Raw genomic sequence first — 20,115 nt, forward strand, 5'->3', positions numbered from 1 at the left:
GCATTCTTTTTCTTAGGATTAAAGGGAGACACAAATTCATAACTTGAATTTGCTATTTTTTAAAATCATTTCTCGTTTACTTTGGAAACTTCTGGGTGGGTGAATGAATATAAATCAAGAATGCCAGTACAATAGTGGTAGAAGTAGAGACTGACTTTTCCTTTTCTTTCCTATTCTCTTCTGAAGACTCTTATCATTGTTGAAATAAAACTGAGAGATTTCTGGCAACTTGATATTATAGCAAGGTGTTTTGTAGCAATAATTATTACTAATGAAATTTTTAAAGAATATGAAATAACTGATAAACTTAGTGATAGCCTCTGATCCAGCAGGTACTAAAATTTACCTACTTTTTGATTTGCTCTCTAATATGTCAAAATACAGGCAAAAATAAAATCTACAGAATATGATGAGAAAATACATTTTGTGATTATTCTTTGGGAAAGCGTAATAAGAAACATGTAATGATGCAGGTGTTTTTAGTAATTTACACAATGTCAAAACAACGTTAATAGGGCAGTAAATTAATTTTTATAGAAGTTCTTTAAAGGTAACTAAGATAGCCTGCTTTTAAACTTTTAATAGGAATTTCTTCTGTTTATATTATCAGGGCGAATCAGCGCTTGATTTGGCAAAACAGAGAAAAAATGTGTGGATGATCAACCACTTACAAGAGGCAAGGCAAGCAAAAGGATATGACAATCCGTCCTTCCTTAGAAAGCTGAAAGCTGATAAGGTAAACTCATAACTGAAGATTTTTTTTTTTTTTTTTTTTTTGAGACGGAGTTTCGCTCTTGTTGCCCAGGCTGGAGTGCAGTGGCGAGATTTTGGCTCACTGCAATCCCTGCCTCTCGGTTTAAAGTGATTCTTGTGCCTCAGCCTCATGAGTAGCTGGGATTACAGGTGCCCATCACCATGCCCAGCTAATTTTTGTATTTTTTTTTTAGTACAGATGGGGTTTCACCGTGTTGGCCATGGTGACTTCAGATGACTTCACCTGACTTCAGGTGATCCTCCCACCTCGGCCTCCCAAAGTGCTGGGAATACAGGCATGAGCCACCGCGCCCAGCTGAAGATTTTCGATATATAATTTTTTAAGTAGGATTCTTAGGAACACTTACTTAGCACGAGTATTTACAGCCTTTAATTTTGGCATTTCTCAATGTAATTTTTAAAATATTATTATACTCAGAATAAATGAAGGTAAATAACAAAGTTTCCAAGGGCTCTTACCTACGTGGTTGGTGACCTTTTGGGGCTGTCTAATAATTAAGAAGGATGGGTATATATGAAATTATTTAAATCTCCATCGGCTACTCGTGTAAATTTTGGTTCTTTGATTCAACTGGGCTTTGTTAAGTAATAGATAAAAATAAAGGTTTTTCTAGTAAATGCTTGTTTGTTAGTATGATAATAAATTGTGAAATAGCTTAGTTCTAATGCATATCTTTTTAAACTACTCACAACTCCAGCTCTAACTTGAGCTTTGCATTCTTTTGTGATATGTTGTATACCTTTTTTCAGAGAGCTTATATTCTTGACCTTTCTATGGAAAACTCATTTTAGATCATCCATATACCTTCAGTTTTAAGTTGTATGACTGTTGGCTCAGTTGCCTGATTATATGATACTAAAACTTAGAATATTTTCCCCCAGAGAGGGGGTCTAGGTTCTGCACAATCTTATTTCCCACAAAAAAGAAGTTAATTGCCGTAGAGTTTCTTTATGTACCTAAATAATTGTCAAGATGTCTGCTAACTTGTCAGTAATCACAACTTGAGTAGCATTAAGTTTTGAGTACCATCTTTTGTATATCGTGTTTAGGCTGTTCTAGTGGCAATGTTAATTATTTAAAGTTAATATTGATCTATCTGTTACCAAGGCAAAAAGACAAATTTAGGATAAAGAGAAGCACTCTTGAAAGCAGTGCCTCCTTTATTTATAGGAGTTTGGACTTCTTTAATCAGTTGAAAAGTCCCCTGGTCCATTACTTAGAAGAATTAGATTCATAGTTTATAAACTTGGCTGTTTTCAGCCCTATAAGCTGAGAATAATGAACAATTTTTGCATGCCATGTTAACTCTTCTGTTTAATTATTAGATATGATATAGAAAATGATTTATTTTGTGTTGCTCAGTTTTCTAGGATTTAGAGCAGTTTTGCTCAACAGAGTGAAAAATGGCTGTCTTATGATAATTAGGCTAGTAAAAAAAATATCTTGTGTTACTTTGGAAAATCCCACAATATTGGCGCTTTCGTTTTGTTGAATGTGAATATTTTGAAGTTTTATTTTATATATATATATATACACACACACATATAGTCATAAATGACTTACAAATTTTAGATGTTGCATTAATATGTAAAGTTACTTATGGCATTATTAAACTATACATCAGGTTTATGTGTTTGGATATGATTTTTTAAAAAAGAGAACTTCATTAAAAGTTTAGTGCAATTTTAACATTTGTATACCATTGTGGTCAGTTCAGAAATGGAGTTTCTTTCCTGTTTTTTTTCATTGGTAGCTTTAAATATATTAAAATTTTTATAAAGGTTACTTTTAAAGCCTATGATGATTGGGAGAGTGATATTTAAAGGTTGAAAGTAACCATCATATATTTTAAAATTATGATGATTAGGGGACCTGTGAGATTAAGCATCTGTAATTATGTAGACTGTTCTTTCTTTTTCCATGTCACATTGGAAAAGTTTCAGTCATTAACATGTTTTGATTTGCTAGCCTATGAAGTGTGTTTTATATTTAAAACTAAAAAAGAAAGTAGTGACCCCTAAGACTCAATAGTGTTTTATTTTAAAAAGTCATTCCCTTAAGAAAAATAAAAATGTCATTCCAAAAGGGGGAAAATATTTTTGAATAGTGCTGGTAGACAGATAAAGATGGAATCTTTAGCCAGGCGTGGTGGTGCGCCTATAGTCCCAGCTAGTAGGGAGGCAGAGGCAGGAGGATTGGTTGAGCCTGGAAGGTTGAGGCTGCAGTGAGCCAAGATCATGCCACTGCACTCCAGCCTGGGTGACCGAGTGAGACCTTATCTCCAAAAAAAAAGAAAGGGGGACAGTCTTTTTAGAAAACAATTTAAAAATATCTTAGATTTTTACTTAGAATATTAAGTAAAAGGATTTTAAATATCTTAGATTTTTTACTTAGAATATTAAGTAAAAGGATTTTAGACAGGCATATTTACGGTTAAATAAATCTTAACTTCTTAATAAGTTGGAGGGACATCTTTAAATTAGTATTTAGAGGGGATTTGGGAGTAGGAGGGAAGTTGGCTATAAAAGGGCAATATGAGGAATCCTTTTAAGTAGTGGAAATATTCTGTAGCTGGACTATATCAAGGTTAGTTTCCTGGTTGTGACATGCTACTGTTACCATTGTTGTGATGTGCTACTGTGATATGCTAGATGTTACCATTGGGGGACAAAGGATATTTAGGATCTGTCTGTATTATTTATTACAACTGTGTGTGAATCTATAATTATTCCAAAATAAGAAGTTTAATTTAAAAAGAGGCTTCTGAATCTAGGTGGTGGATAGACTTCACTATATAATTCTTTCACATTTACTATATAGTTGAAAATGTTCCTAATATAAGAGAAAATAGATTTCTCACATAGCAGCACATCACCATTATATTTTTATAGTACCATTTTATGTACCCATACACTCTCTGTCTCCTGAGTAGTAAATCTTCTCTAATGTCTTGATATAAAGTTCATACTTATTAGAAAAAAGAATTGGATTAGTTATTTTGCTGCAGCGTAAAATTAAAGCCTGAAATTGATGTTTAATTATTACTCTAAGTTAAAATTACACATTTAGTTCAGAAAATGAATTACAGTGGTCAAATTGGGGAAGACATGGTCAGTTATATGAAAAAAAAAAATCCCACTTATTTCAGTGGAAGCCGATAGTATGAAAGGGGTGCTAAAAATGTGTAATATAACCTTAGCTTTTAGAAAGATAAATATTCAGTAAGGAAAGCAGTGTTCATACTCTGCTTTGTTAGACCACAGCTGGGTTTTTTTTTTTTTTTCTTTTGGTGTGTGTGACAGGGTTTCATTTTGTTGCCCAGGCTCACGACAGCCTTGACCCTTGACTTCCCTGGGCTCAGGTAATCCTCCCACCTCAGGCTCCCGAGTAGCTGGGATACAGTACAGGTGCGTGCTACCATGCCCAGATAATTTTTGTATTTTTTGTAGAGACATGTTTTTGCCATGTTGCCCAGGCTGCCCTACAACTCTTGGGCTCAAGCGATTCTCTCGTCTAGGCCTCCCAAAGTGTTGGGATTAAAGGCATGAGCCACCATGCCCTGCCTTGAATATCTTACATAGTTTTGTGACCTAAGGTAACTGAACAGAGACTTGATAACTGGCTATAAGTTTGTGAAGGGCTCTTACATGGAAGAGGCAGTAGACTTTCTTTGGTTGCTATAAAGATAAAATTGTGATAGAAGTTACCAGGAGTTATGTAGGTTTTATACTTACAAGTATAGACTTTAACAACCAGACCAGTACAGAAATGAAATGGAAATACCTTTGGAGTATTGAGCACTCTGCCTTGATCTTTGTTCAGAGACACATCTCTTCATTCAGTGAACTCTAGGAGCCTATGGATTGTTTGCTTTTATTCTTTATCTCATTTTAAGATTTTAATATACTATTTATCATTTGAAATGTCTACTCCAGGCAAGCATCTTCAGGTTTCCTTATGTGTTATAATTCTTATACTATTAGTCATTCTAGTTGTCCTTGTCTCCCTGGTTATCAGTGCCCCTGTTAAAAAGGGGTGGTATTTTTCATGAACTGTTTGCTAGCCAGTGTATGTGTTAAGCAGGTAGTACTGTCTTCTGTATTTAACCATATAGAACCCACTGCTATAACTTCTGTTCTTATTTTCCACAATTTTAGCAAAGTTATTTAAAATTGTTCAATGCCTGTCTCCAGAAGACAGACACCAGCACCTTGAATAGTACTGATACATAGCATGCAAATTTGAGTGAATGAATTTCACCCGCTGTTGCATGCCTTCACAAAGGTAACAATGATTCAGATTGAGATTACTTGAAACATGCAAAAACTTTTTAATTTTTTGTTTCTATACAGGAATTTCGGCAGAAAGTAATGTTAGGAACTCCTTTCCTAGTTATTTGGCTGGTTGGGTTTATAGCAGACCTAAATATTGATTCTTGGCTCATTAAAGGGCTAATGTATGGTGGTGTTTGGGCTACAGTACAGTTTCTTTCAAAGTAAGTGTGTTGTTTTTAACTATATTTTAAACCGTACATGAAATAATATAATTTGTACTCTTGTATAAAATTAATGTTTGTATGTTGTACATTTGATCTTAATTTATTTAAATAATTTAGACATCTATATGTGAAATCTGAGATTTTTTAAACATTGTTATGTTATTAAAATGATTCAGAGGCACTTTAATGATAAAAGCTAGCATATAATTTTTAACACTAAAACATAGTTTGAGAAATATTTGAAATATTTCAGTAAAAGTGAATTTGAGTCTGTTGAACTCTAACATACATATTGTTAATTTCCAGGTAATTACAATACTTGAGCTCGCCTTTCTATAGGAATTATATTTTCCTGTAGAAAATAAGGCATAAACAATAAGCAAGGAAGAGGTTTTATTTCTAGTAGCAAGGTAAAGTCTAAGCATAGTTGTGAAGTCGGCTGTTTTTAAGATTATTTTCTCCCTCTTTTTTCTTTAAACATCATGATCATTCCGTTTTCTTCTTATTCTTAAGTCTCATTGCTCTAAAGTTACCTATCCAACAAACCTAGACAGGTGTGTGATCTAGAATTTCCCATCTAATTTCCAGTCCTTTAGTATCTTATTTTCACTTGCATTTCAGAAAAGAATTCTGAAAATAATTCACACAGAGATGAGAATGACTAGTATTATAATATGCTGAGTGGCTTAAATCTAGTTAGTGAATCTCATTTTAGTATTTCTAGGAGCTCCAAGGGGTATAAATAGGAAGTCACTAAGACTTCCTGCCTATATGGATAGTTGATTCTGTTTATGTTTAATAAATGGATTAATGTTTGTTTTTCCCCAATTTTAAGTATTAAAAACACAACCCTTCAGTTTCACTAAGTTGGCCAGTTCATTCTACTTGAAAAGATGTGCTCCAACTTTTGCTGGAGTGTTATAGGTAAGGAGAAATAATGATGAAACAGAGAAAAATGTGAGGCTTGGTTTGGATTCATTTGTCAAAATTTTGACACATCTTTGGTGAATAATATGCTGGATGATAGCTACTATATATACTAAAGTCAGTTATTGACTTTAAGAGAATAGGAGTGCGTTAAAATTCTGAAACTGAAAAGTATGTGGAATGTAATTTAAATTTGGGGGGAATTAAAAGGAACTTCAGAATCTTGCTGAGTCTTTCAGCTGTGAACTAATTTTTATTGATGACTATGAAAAATTGAGCATCCTGAACTCTGGATTCTGGTGAAACCAATGCTTACTATACAAAATGTGTGTCATTTTCATTTAAATAAATATTCATTTTTACAATGAAATATAGAGCTCATATTTTATAAAACTTGTGTTTTACAGATCCTTTTTCGATCATTCAATGCATAGTGCATTGCCCCTTGGGATATATTTGGCAACCAAATTCTGGATGTATGTGACGTGGTTCTTCTGGTTTTGGAATGATATCCTTTGGTTATAAAGATCATACCGAAAACAAATTTTGTTCGTTATGTGAACAGATGTTTAATAATTTGACATTAGGACTGATCTACTCATTCATAATACATTAAAATAGTGTTCCTAGAAAATTTAGTAAACTAATATAAGTAATGTTTTAAAATATTTAATAGGTTGCTTTTGAAAGCTGTCTTTAATAACAGCATATAAATAATAGTAGCTATCATTTATTGAGTGTTTAAAAGGCATTTTTTGACTACTCATTTAATCCACATTTCATAAATCAGTATTGTTATCCCCCTTTTCCCCCTTTCTGTTCCATATTTTTTATTTTTATAGATTCAGGGGTTACATGTGAAGGTTTGTTGTAGGGATATGTTGTGTAATGGAGAAAAGAACAAGCATCCTCATTTCAACAAATGGGTAAAGGACACAGACACAGACAGACATTTCTCCAAGGACATACAAGTGGCCAAACGTGAAAAAATGTTGGACATCACTGATCATCAGAGAAATGCAAATTAAAACTACAATTTCACACCAGTCAGAATAGCTATTTTTAAAAGGTCGAAAAGCAACAAGATGTCGAGGATGCAGAGAAAAAGGAACGCTGTTGGTGGGAATGTAAATGAGTACAACCTCTATGGAAAACAGTATGGCGATTTCTCAAAAAACTAAAGATAGAACTAATGGCTGGGCGCTGCATCTCACACCTGTAATTTCAGCACTTTGGGAGGTCGAGGTGAGTGGATCACGAGGTCAGGAGTTTGAACCAAGACTGGCCAATATGGTGAAACCCCATCTCTACTAAAAATACAAAAATTAGCCAGGTGTGGTGGCACGTGCCTGTATTCCCAGCTACTCAGGAGGCTGAGGCAGTAGAATTGGTTTAACCCGAGAGGCGGAGGTTGCAGTGAGCTGAGATGCGCCATTGCACTCCAGCCTGGGTGACAGAGTGAGACTATGTCTCAAAAAAAAAAAAAAAGAACTACCATTTGACTCAGCCATCTCCATTTTATACTTGAGAAAAATTTAGGCTTAATGAGTCTTAGTCTCTAATCAAGTTGGGATTGAAACTTGTATTTTTCTAACTAAGCATATTTTAAGCCTTTCTACCAAATGGTGATTTTTATGTTTTGGTATCAAACTATTTTCGCTAAATATTTTTTTAATACCACTACTTATTTTGTTGTGGTAAATAAGAGTTAATCTTCTCACCTCTTTTGCCTTCATGAAAAGGTGTTTCATCTCTTTTGCCTTCATGAAAAGCATGTAATGCTGTATTTTCACACATTTGCTAACTTGAGCAAATTAACAGTGTAGTATACTACCCTATTTAAACAAAATTTTAATTTTTTTAACCTGTTCCCCAGGTTGGAGTGCAGTGGCACAATCATGGCTCACTGCAGCTTGAACTCCTGGGCTCCAGCAATCCGTCTGCCTGAGCCTCCCAAGCAGCTGGGACTACAGGTGTGCACCACCACGACTGGCTAATATACTTTTTAAAACTAATATAATTGAAATTGTAACTGTGCCTGTGTGCCAATAAAGACAGCAAGCCAATGCCAATTTTTGATATTTTTACATAGAAAAAGTTCAGTCAGGAAGTTAGACTGATTTATTGTAATAAAGGAACATGTTTCGTAAGTGTTAATTAAATATTTTTCAAAACATTACAAAAAGTATATGATATGTTTTAAATGATATGCAGTTTTTGGTGACTTGTAACTGTTCTAAACAATTTTAGTTATTAATACCTGGTTTTGTTTCACAGCCTTGCATATCATAATATTGTATTCTTTTTATTAAGTCTCCTCGTGTTTTAGTTGAAACACAAAATGTGCTTATTTTATTTTTGAGACCTAAGGCACAGAATTGTAACTACACTTAATTCTTAATATTTTTACTGCATTATGTAATTTCAGAAAGTATAGTACCTTTAAATATTTTCTTAGTTTAAGTATCTATTGAAATTCTTCCATATGGCAGTTTTCACTAACAAATTCTAGCCTTTTATTATACTTTGACTTAAAAATTGTTCCTCAAGGATTTATTAAGCATTAGAATTGCCATATTGGAACACTTAGTATGAGTAAAACAGATCTGTTGGTTTTCATTACCTCATCTATTTTAAGCTTACAATAAGCATTGACCTCTGAAATGACTTTAGTATTCCAGACATATTTTCTAACTTTGTGTTTCCTAAATTGGACATTAAAGTTTATGTTTGAGGAAAAAACTCAGAATCAGATCTCAAAATAATGTTAAACTGTTTCTGTACTCCTGTTATGTGTAAGTGGCAAGAAGCAGGAAAATCAGTAACTTACCAAATAATGAAAAATTAATGCTAGAGAGCATTATATAGTAAAATTTCATTTTTTTCCTTTATTCAGAGTTAGTATAAAATAGCTAAAGCTAGGGAAATAGTATAAAATAGCTAAAACTGGGAATTGAAAATAAGAGAGGCAAATTTTGAAGGAAAGACCAGAACAATCAAGTCTATTTAGCTTACCCTATTTGAATACTTCTGCCTTTAAAATAGATTAATATAGTTTTCATTTTGTAAATACATTGAATAAGTTGCATGTAAATTTTTCAAATAAAAATTGCAGTATGAGAATACCAAGTTTTATTCTTACATGTCTGTAAAGGGGAGATAATAGTAGCACTGTCTCCAAGTTCTTGAGAAAATAAACACCTGAGGACATACCTGACATGTAAAAAGTGCTAAATAAGTGCACCTTATCATTTCTGATGACTTCTAAAATCTAAGTTTATAGCCAAATTGATTTTAAATATGGATTCACAATTTTTTTTTGTTTTTGTTTTCTGTTTTTGTGTTGGGTTTTGTTTTGTTTTGTTTTATTTTGAGATGGAGTCTTGCACTGTCCCCCAGGCTAGAGTGCAATGGCATGATCTTGGCTCACTGCAACCTCTGCCTTCCGGGTTCACATGATTCTCCTGCCTCAGCCTCCCGAGTAGCTGGGATTATAGGTGCACACCACCATACTTGGTTAATTTCTTAAATTTTTAGTAGAGACGGGGTTTCACTATGTTGGCCAGACTGGTCTTGAACTCCTGACCTGGTGATCCGCCCGCCTCGGTCTTCCAAAGTGCTGGCATTACAGGCGTGAGCCACTGTGCCCGGCCTGTGGTTTTTTTTGAGACATCGTCTCACTGTGTCACACCCAGACTAGAGTGCAGTGGCACAATCATGGCTCACTACTGCCTCAACCTCCCAGGCTCAGGTGATCCTCCCACTTCAGCCTCCTGAGAAGCTAGGACTACAGGCACAAGCCACCATGCCTGGCTAATTTGCGTATTTTTGTAGAGACTGAGTTTTGCCATGTTGCCCAGGCTAGTCTCAAACTCCTGGGCTCAAGTGGTTCTCTTGCCTCAGCCTCCCAAAGTGCTGGGATTACAAGTGTGAGCCCATGCCTAGCTCACAGTTTGTTTGAACATTTGTGTATGTGTAAATGATACTCATGGAATATGTGATGAAATCACTAATTAATTTAAATCCCAATTATGCAGAGGAAAACCGTATACTTCATGTTATAAAAGAGGTGTATCTCTAGGCCCTCTATGATTTTGGAACTATGTTTTTCTCCCAGTTTTATAAAGCCAGTAAGAGAAGCTTAAGAAACCTTTAGGAAGGGAACAGAAAAGAACACAGAGTAGGTTATAATGGAGGCACAAAGGATGTTAGACAGGAAATAGCCACAAGGCTTATAATATATGGTGCTGATTCAGGTACCTTAAGATAAAATAGCAGTTGTCCAGGATCACTTCTGATGACCTCAGGCTCCTTTCTGTTGCTTTTACCACTTTTCTTGTGCAACTCATGGCTACATATGTAATTAAAACTGATTAGACTAGTTTTGAAAACTAGAATTATAGTTGTTTTTCATTATTCACAGTAGTTCTGTGAAGTTGCTGCAAGCACTGAATTAGAAAATACTGAACCATTGTTCCTAAGAGAAATACAGAGTTAGGTTCCTATGTGGCTCTGGTCACAACAGTATTGATCATCAGTTGATCACTACATAACCTTGTTTACATGTGTTTCTGTTTTAAAAAACCTAATTTAATATGTATTGTTGATTCATTAATATTGAACTTACAGCCAACAGCACTATAGCTCATTCCTGAATGAAGCTTATCTAACACATGTATTTTTTCTGTAAAGCACATCACAGCCTCCTTGTGCTTAAGAGCGTGATAGCACTTCAGCACTGTGCTTGAGGGCCCTTTTAAACAGCAAAATCTACACAAAAGCACAACAGCGTGGCCCTAAATAGACCATGTAAAGGACACTTGTTTATAGTATGAGAACTAAAACAAGACAGAATGTTGCTTTGCTCAGCCTCAGCTGAGAATGTGCGCATTTGGTGACTCAAATTTTTCACTGTTTTGTTCATGCCCGTTGAATTCATGGCACTTTTTCAGTGCCATGAATATTGATTTTGGTGTTACAAATAAATTTTATCATGGAGGTGTGAGGATCAACTGTATAAACTTTATTTTGGTTTCCTACATAATCTGATACCCAGCTTATTAAGTTACTTAATAAGTTTTTATGGTGATAATGAATTTTACATTGATGTAAACTGTTTGTTCTAGTAAGTTCTTACTGTTCCATTCTTTGAATAATTATTTCCCCATAAAACACCTTATGTTTATTTGGTGCTTTTTGGTTTATAGTTTTTCAGATATATCATTTTACTTGGTTCTCCAAATAATTATTTGATTTTTTAAAAAAACTATACAAATCTTAATACCATTTTCTAACTGATGGAAAGACTGAGGCTCTGAGAAGTTGTTATGTCTTGCTCAAAGTCACATAGGTGGGAAATTATTAAGAGTTTGGTGTTGGATTCAGCTTTCTGGCCTGATTCAGTGTATCTTCAAATGTCCTTATATTATACTCTGAATATAATTTTAAGTTCATAAACCCTCCTGGAAAACAGTTTGGAAGCCTCTAGATTGATCTTTAAAAATACCCTTTAATCGGCCGGGCATGGTGGCTCACGCCTGTAATCCCAGCACTTTGGGAGGCCGAGGCAGGCGGATCACGAGGTCAGGAGATCGAGACCATCCTGGCTAAAATGGTGAAACCCCGTCTCTACTAAAAATACAAAAAATTAGCCGGGCATGGTGGTGGGTGCCTGTAGTCCCAGCTATTCGGGAGGCTGAGGCAGGAGAATGGCATGAACCTGGGGATGCGGAGCTTGCAGTGAGCCGAGATTGCGCCACTGCACTCCAGCCTGGGCAACAGAGCGAGACTCTGTCTCAAAAAAATAATAAATAAAAATAAATACCCTTTAATCTCTTGATCATGTGTCAGTAGATAATCAGATGTAAGACCAAAGATTTATTTACAAGGATGTTTCTCTTCGTATTATTTATAGTAGGGGAAAAAATGAAAACAACCTGAATAGCCAATCTAAATAGGGTGAGAGTTTTATCAGTTACGCTACCTATGGAATGGTATTACATAACCACTAAAATACTTTCCTGCCTTAATGATATGGGCTCATATTTAAGATACAATAAGTGAAAAAATACTAAATTATATTTACAGAATGAAGTTTAAAATGCACAAAGGAAAAGAGCTGGAAGTGAATATGTATCATTTTAGCAGTGGTTATCTCTAGGAATTGGACTCATGACTGATTTTATTTGGTTTCTTGCATTTTTATTTATTTTTAAAAAATGTTTCTCTGACTATGCTTCTTTTATTATAATGAAACAACTCTAAAATTCACTGACATAGTATAGTCAACTGCTTATTGTGTTGACAACACTTTTGAAATATTGACAAAAGTTTATTAGAAATTTTATGTCTGAAAATAAGTAATTTTTCAATGTGGCTTTAAGTTAATTGAGCTTCTTTAAACTCAAGAAGGATATAAACTGTGCAGAATCTGGGATGATTACATATATTAAAAAATCAAGAATGTGCAGAATTAATTATCTCCCATGCATTCCCTCTTAAGCATTTTTTTCTGTAGGTTACTTGTTAGACTTCTCTGTTTTCTGTGTATCTCTCCCAGTTTCCTTTTAATACCCTCTAAGCTTTTTAATGTCTATCTTCAGTTATCCAATCACCACTTTTCATGAATTCTAATAATATTGCTGTATATCTTCTTTTCCCACAAGAGTTTCTCTGAGGTTATTAAAGATATTCTATAATTTACATTCTCAATCATGTGCATTTGACTACTGTAAATGAAGATGGATGTGAGGGGAGGGATCAGTATCTTTTTCCCTCCATTAGAGAGGTCCTTGTTCCAGCGCACCTTTTCTTCACTCAGTTGCAGTCTCAACCTTGATGTTCATCACGTTTCCTAGCTACACTGGTTTATTGATCTGTCTGCCTATATTAACACTGTATAATCTAATTACTGTAGTTTTGTTCTTAAATTATATTGGAGCAGGGTAATTTTTCCAAGTTTGTTATTTCTCAGGAATATCTTAGCTCTTTTTGGCCTTTTTATTTTAGAATAAGCTCTTTGAGTTCCGCGAAAAGCCTTAGGCCTTTTTTTTTCTTTTTGGCAATCTTGCTGTGTTGCCCAGGCTGGAGTGCATTGGCGCAATGTCAGCTCACTGCCACCTCCACCTCCTGGGTTCAAGCAATTCTCCCACTTCAGCCTCCTAAGTAGTTGGAATTACAGGCATATACCACCATGCCTGGCTAATTTTTGTATTTTTAGTAGAAAAGGGGTTTTACCATGTTGGCCAAGCTGGTCTTTAACTCCTGAACTCAAGTGATCTACCTGCTGTGGCCTCCCAAAGTGCTGGGATTACAGGCATGAGCTACCATGTCCAGCCAGTCTTACGCCATTTTGATTGAAATTCTATTTGAGCTGTAGATTAATTTACAGAAAGTAACTACTTTTGATACTTAGACCTTTTATGTTTTTTAATGAAGTCATATAGTTTCTTATGTAGAAGTTTATATCTCTTGTTAGATTTATTTTTTAAAGAATTTTAATTTTTTTAAATTATGAATTTTTTATTTTTAATTAAAATTTCTGTTTGTGTCTGGGTTATAGAAATGTAGCTGATTAGTTATTGACAACAACCTTGCTAAAGCCTTTTATTATTTCTAATAACTTGGGGTATTTTGGATATATGACATGGGGTAATCATATGTATAAAGACTGAATTTTGTTTTTCTTTCTACTCTTTATAGCATTTAGCTCCTTTAGTGATCCTATTTTATTAGCTAGGATCTCAGTACACTGTGGAATAGACACAAAATGAGTATCCTCATTTTGTTCCTGACTTTAAAGGGTATCATCTTTAAAAGATTGACTTTAAAGGGCTAGTATTTTACCAGTGAGTGTGATTTTATAAAGTGTTTACTTGGATTTTATAAATAACCTCTCCCTCTACACCCCCCTTTTTTTTTTAACTTTTTGTGAATTGTTTATGTTTTTTTCTTTATGCTTTTAATATTAAATAATATATTAATAGATTTTTCTAATGTTGAACCACTTATGCATGCCTGGAGTAAACAGACATGGGCATAATGTCTTATTTTTCTCTACATTGCTGGATTAAATATGTTACTAGTTTTGCGTGTACATTTGTGAATGAAATTGTCTTATAATTTTTTTGTATTGTCTTTGTTATGTTTTGATATCAACATGATAGCCTCAAAACGGGTGGAGACTTGTTCTTTTTTTATGTTCTTTGAAAGGGTTTGGGTTAAATTGAAATTATTAACTACATGATTATTAGATTTTGTAAAATCATTTTACCTGGAATTTGCTTTATGTTAAAGAATTTTGTAATATATAGTTTATTTGACTCAATTGTATATTTATATATTTTAGTGATTTGTCCATTTCTTTTCTTTTAAAATGTGCTACATTCTCTCTTGTTTTTTAAAACTCAGCTGCTGTGCCCCCCTCTCATTCCTGGTATTAATTAGAGCTATTTTCTAATCTATTTTATTGGATTTTTCAAAGAAACAACTTTAGGTTTTATTAATCCTTTCTATTTTCACTTTCAGTATGTTCTATTTCCTTTTGTCTGCTTGTTTAGTTTTTTCTTTAGCTTATTAAATTGTTTAGTTTTCATTGATATTTTCTATTAGAAACATTTAAGTTTAAAAAGTAACATTTTGTATGCTACCTCAGCTGCATTCCATACAGAAGATTAAGCTTCTTAATTGGGTTGCTCAAGTCACTGTATCATTACCAAATTTTTATCTGTTTGCAGCATCATTTATTGAGCGACCTATGGTAAAATCTTCTACTGTGTTGCTATATTTAGGAGTTTCTCTTTGTGGTTCAGTCAGTTTTTTGCTTTACATATTTTGGAGTTTCATTATTAAGTATGTATAAGTTTAGAATTCTTTCTAATGAATTGAACCTTGTATCAGTATGTAGTGACTCATGGTAAAAAGCATTAGCAATGACTATTTATTTTAATTAGTATTGCTTTAAATAATTTATGGCCTTGAATTTTAGACATATCTCTTGCAAATAGCATATAGGAATAAGCAAATCCTGAAGAGTGGACACTACATTTCTGAACCAGTTTACCTTTAGATTTTGTTTATCATCTCTGGTCTCCATGGGGTTTTCTTACTAGCAGCTCAGCAACACATTTAAAATGATTCAGATTTTTTTTGTTTTTTTGATACAGAGTTTTACTCTGTTGCCCAGGCTGGAGTGCAGTGGCGTGATCTTGGTTCAGGGCAACCTCTGCCTCCCAGGTTCAGGTGGCTCTTGTGCCTCAGACTCTCAAGTAGCTAGGATTACAGGCATGTGCCACCACACCTGGCTATTTTCTATTTTTAGTAGAGACAGGGTCTACAAAAACTAAAAAAATTAGCCGGGTGTGGTGGTGCATGCCTATAGTCCCAGCTACTCAGGAGGTTGAGGCAGTAGGACCCTTTGATCCTAGGAGTTCAAGACTGCAGTAAGATATGATTATGCCACTGCACTCTGGCCTGGGCAACAAAGTGAGACCTTGTCTCTGTTAAAAAAACTCTTTACTTAAGAACACATTTGTTACCATTGAGATTAAAAAACAACCAGTATGTTTCAGAGGATGTTAATCATTGTCCCTCAGATTTTCTTAATATACAGTGTGTCTTTTCAGGATGCAGTATTTAAAATGGAGGTTGTATTTGTATACTATATGTAATTTATAAAAATGAAGGTTTTCTTTTATCTGAAATTTTCTGTTAGGATCTCTGAATTCTGTTTGATGTATTTATTAATTCTAGGATAAAACTATCCATGTGTTGAATTATCTTTGTCATCTGTGTTCATACTTTTGTCTCTACTCTTTATTATTATCATTATTATTATTTTTTGAGATGGAGGTCTCACTATGTTGGCCAGGCTGGTCTTGAACTGCTGGGCTTAAGTGATCTTCTGGCTTTAGCCTCCTGAGTAGCTGGAATTATAGGTGCATGCCACCATGTCCAGTTTTTGTCTCTAATTATTGTTTTGAGTTTTCTTTTTTCCCTCATTTACTGATTGTCAGTCTTTTTATCCTCCTTGTGTTCATCTTTATAAATTTTTAGTTCATATATTGTATAATGGTTTTTGTTTGATCTCAGTCTGTTTTTTTTCTAGAATCACCCTTTTCATCTGGTTCTAATTGTTTTATGATCTTATGTTTAAGCTTTTATAGGATTTATATTTTAATTTAATTATGAAGCATCTTTGGTTAATTTGCCTTTGTTCTTAATTTGTCTTTGTCCAAATTTGCGGCTGCTTTCCATACTGGGTTATTTGCTTTGTGAATGCTGTGCACATTTTTTCTGGTTTATTATTTTTGTTTTGTTTTTAAGTACACTAGCATAGTTGTTATGCCTTTTCTTTTCATCTTTCATCTTGCTCGTGATTGACCTGGGCAAATATATTCAGACTTTTATGTTTTCTCTGATATATTTTAGAGTAATCTTTGAAGTTTTTCCTGTCCTGTTTGGTACAAGGATATTGAAGTTGTATGACTGCCTTCAGTGTTACAGTTTGGCTAAATTTCTATTCATTTTTATGTAGCCTAAGAAAAAGAGAGCTCAATTGTAAATTCTTGCTGAGAAACTTGGGTTTAGCTGTCTTAAGATCTTGCTGAAAGTTTTTCCTGAGGTTTTATTCTACGCAGCCTTAGAGATAGAATGATGTCAGAATTATCCCCCACCAGCCATCCCCTCAATTTTGTTAAGTCACCTTATTAATGACAAGCCTTGGTATTTCTTGATACTTAGTGGAAGCCATGCAGTGGTATTCAGGGACTTATGTTCCTGAAGGGGTTTTCTTGACTTGTTCAAATTATCTACTCACCATTTCAATTATTTTTCTCCAATTGAGTGGGGCTGAGGAGTGGAGTATGTATTAGTCAGTTCAAGCTGCCATAATGATATACCAGAGACTAGGTGGTTTAACAACAGAAATTTGTTTTCTCACAGTTCTGGAGGCTGGTAGTTTGAGATCAGGGTGCCAGCAAGTTTGAGTTCTGCTGAGGGCAGTCTTTGTAGCTTGCAGATGATGACTTTCTTGCTGTGTTCTCACATGGTGAGGAGAAAGAGGAAGAAATCTCTCATTCTACTTTATATAAGGAAGGCCACGATCCTATTGGATTAGGCTCCCACCCTTATGACTTAATTTAGGCTTAATTGCTTCCTAAAGACCACATCTCCAGATGCAGTCAGATTGTAGGTGTTAGGGATTCAACATATGCATTGTGAGGAAACACAATTTAGTCCATAGCAAAGGGCCAAGGTGAAATGGGTGAGAATTCTCATCTACAGTTTTTCATACTGCTAGTACAGGTAGAGCAGGATTAGGAGCTACCTCAGGCAGCCTGCCTCGCCAGAATCATCATCTTTTTTGGCCTTCAGTTTTGAACTTTATGATACATGTGGTCTGTCTCCTTTCTGAAGTTGTTGCCAGTATTTTGAGAGGCACTTGGTTTGTTTGATTTACTGTTTTTAATTCATTTTGCTGAGTATTATGGTAAATAAATTTAGTGTATGAATTTCTATTTTTGAAAGAAAGCCTAGTTAGATAAATTTGTTTAAAAATAAAATGAGAGCTGCATTTCATAGCAGACATCAAGAAAACATCCAACTAGATTAAAGAATTAAATGTAAAAAATGATTCTATAAACATTTAAGTGAAAACATTGATGGTAAATACTTGTTTTATCTTTAATTGGAGGGCTGTTTAAACATAAAAGTAAAAATGTAAATTAAAACGATAAAATAGCAGGTATTTGCCTCTTAAATTGGCAGCATTTTTTCATTACTGCTAATGCAAATGTACTGATCAGTCGTGTTGTTAGTGGGGTTATAAATTGGTATATCTTGCTGGAAAATAGTATAAAAGTGTCTGTGTATATTTATATCTCAAGCCTTAAAAATGTTTATACCTAAATATATTGTTTCCATAATATTTATTGGCATAGGAAATTGTGTTGAGCACTTTGGCGAGGCCGAATAGCATAGGTCTTATGAGTCTGAGTTTTAATACTTGCTCTACCTCTAACTCACTCTGTAATCTTGGACAGTGTAGCTTCTGCTTCAGTTGTATCATCTGTAAAGTGGGGATAATAGCAGGATTTATCATAGGGTTCTTGTGCTGCTTAAATGGCACATAGTTGGTGATTAATATATTATTTTGTTAATAATTAGATACATTATGATACCAGTCATAATTAAAAATGCAGAATACCAAAATTAAAAGAAGTTTAATTCTGGGTTGTAGAGTTCTTGTTTCTGTCTTTATGCTTTTTTTAGTGCTTTCTCATTTTCTCTAATAATAAAATTAATACTGAAAACAGCCATATATTCATAGAGTGTGCCTATTTCCATTAATTTTTTTTTTTTTTTTTTTTCCGAGACTGAGTCTCACTCTGTTGTCCAGGCTGGAGTGCATGACGTGATCTTGGCTCACTGGAAACTCCGCCTCCCAGGTTCAAGCAATTCTCCTGCCTCAGCCCCCTCAGTAGCTGGGATTACAGGTGTGTACCACCATGCCTGGCTAATTTTTGTATTTTTAGTAGAGACAGGGTTTTGCCATGTTGGCCAGGCTGGTCTCGAATTCCTGACCTCAGGTGATCCACCCGCCTTGGCCTCCCAAAGTGCTGGGATTACAGGTGTAAGCCACTGCGTCCAGCCTATTTCAGTTAAAATTTTAAAATTAGCTCGTCTAATCTATTGCTAAAGCTAAATTCAATCTACCATTTGAAGATACCTAATTTCTTTATCATTAAAGAGCAAGGAAAGACATTTTTAAAGTTCATTCAGTATTTAATTCCTTAATATACCTTTCAAATATGTAGTCATATATTGAGCTGACCCCCTGCAAATTTAATCCAGGTCCTGAGAGTTTGACTTATTTATTTACATGTTACGTTGGCACCTTTTCAAAACTTGTGATAAATAAAAGTGCTGCCCCTGAGTAATGTCAAGCCTCAGCATTCTACACACTTTATTCTCCAGAATAAACAGCTGAAAGTTTGACTTCTTATTTACTCTCTGCTGGCTATACCGGTATATTTTGTGGAATAAGGTTGGAAAAAGTTGGGGGAAAAGAGAGGATTGGAGAAAAAAGGAAAAGATAAGTCACTTTTGAATATCCAGGTGATAATAACTAATCTTTTCTTCCGTCTTTTGTTTCTCCTGTGTGTCAAGTGGCTATTGAGTGTTCTGGTATTTTCCAAACAAATATAGAATGATTTCATTCAAGAAGCTGTTCTTTTTCTATCTGTGCTTCATGAGAAATGTAAACAGTGGGTACACATGATAATGTCAAAAAGTCTTATGAAGTTCTTGTATGATACTTGTATCTACATAAAATCTTACAAATGGTATTTGAGTATACCTGGTGTTTTGTGTCTCAGAAATGTATTGCTCTAGCGACATTGCTTTATTTTTTATAGTGTTATTTAAATTGTTTTTTGATAATTTACTTGTGTTTATAAATGCCTAGTATTTCTTAACGTTTTTATGAGATAGAAAAAATGTGAACATATAAACTATTTGTTTTAAGCAAGCTTATATTTTTTCTGAAATCAATTTCAGTGTGTTCAAAAAAAAGGCAAAAGTGAGAATTTTTCTTTTTTGACTTTCCTATAGTTAAAAGCAATCTTTGAAATATACGAGTATGATATCTGTAATATTTGGTAGATGCCTAAAGATTGCAGTGCATATACATAAAGTATATGTTAATAACTTTGAACATGAGAAATCTCTTCATTTTTGTCAAAAAATTAGTCATTTAAAAATTTTCATTGACTTTTTAATATATTCACTAACTTTTAAAGTGTCAGATAAGTCTGCATGATTTAAAATTTATAAAGAAGTCACATTATTTTTACATGTAGTTATAAACATAATGCAGAACAGTTTGTATTTTTTTGACTGGTAGGTGTTTTGTAAA

General features: G+C 34.1%; 1 protein-coding gene across 10 annotated transcripts in view; it reads left to right on the plus strand.

The window, feature by feature from the left end:
- Positions 1–20,115, plus strand: part of ZDHHC17 (zinc finger DHHC-type palmitoyltransferase 17) — a 296,534-nt gene that overhangs the window by 264,632 nt on the left and 11,787 nt on the right. For all 10 annotated transcript variants that reach the window (XM_063785936.1, XM_063785935.1, XM_063785937.1 and 7 more), the window contains 3 exons: positions 611–736; positions 5,128–5,270; positions 6,608–6,708. In XM_063785936.1, coding sequence (XP_063642006.1) covers positions 611–736; positions 5,128–5,270; positions 6,608–6,708 — 370 coding nt within the window. The remainder of the gene's footprint in view (positions 1–610; positions 737–5,127; positions 5,271–6,607; positions 6,709–20,115) is intronic.

Source organism: Pan troglodytes, chromosome 10 (genome assembly GCF_028858775.2).
Source record: "Pan troglodytes isolate AG18354 chromosome 10, NHGRI_mPanTro3-v2.0_pri, whole genome shotgun sequence".
NCBI lineage: Eukaryota > Metazoa > Chordata > Mammalia > Primates > Hominidae > Pan > Pan troglodytes.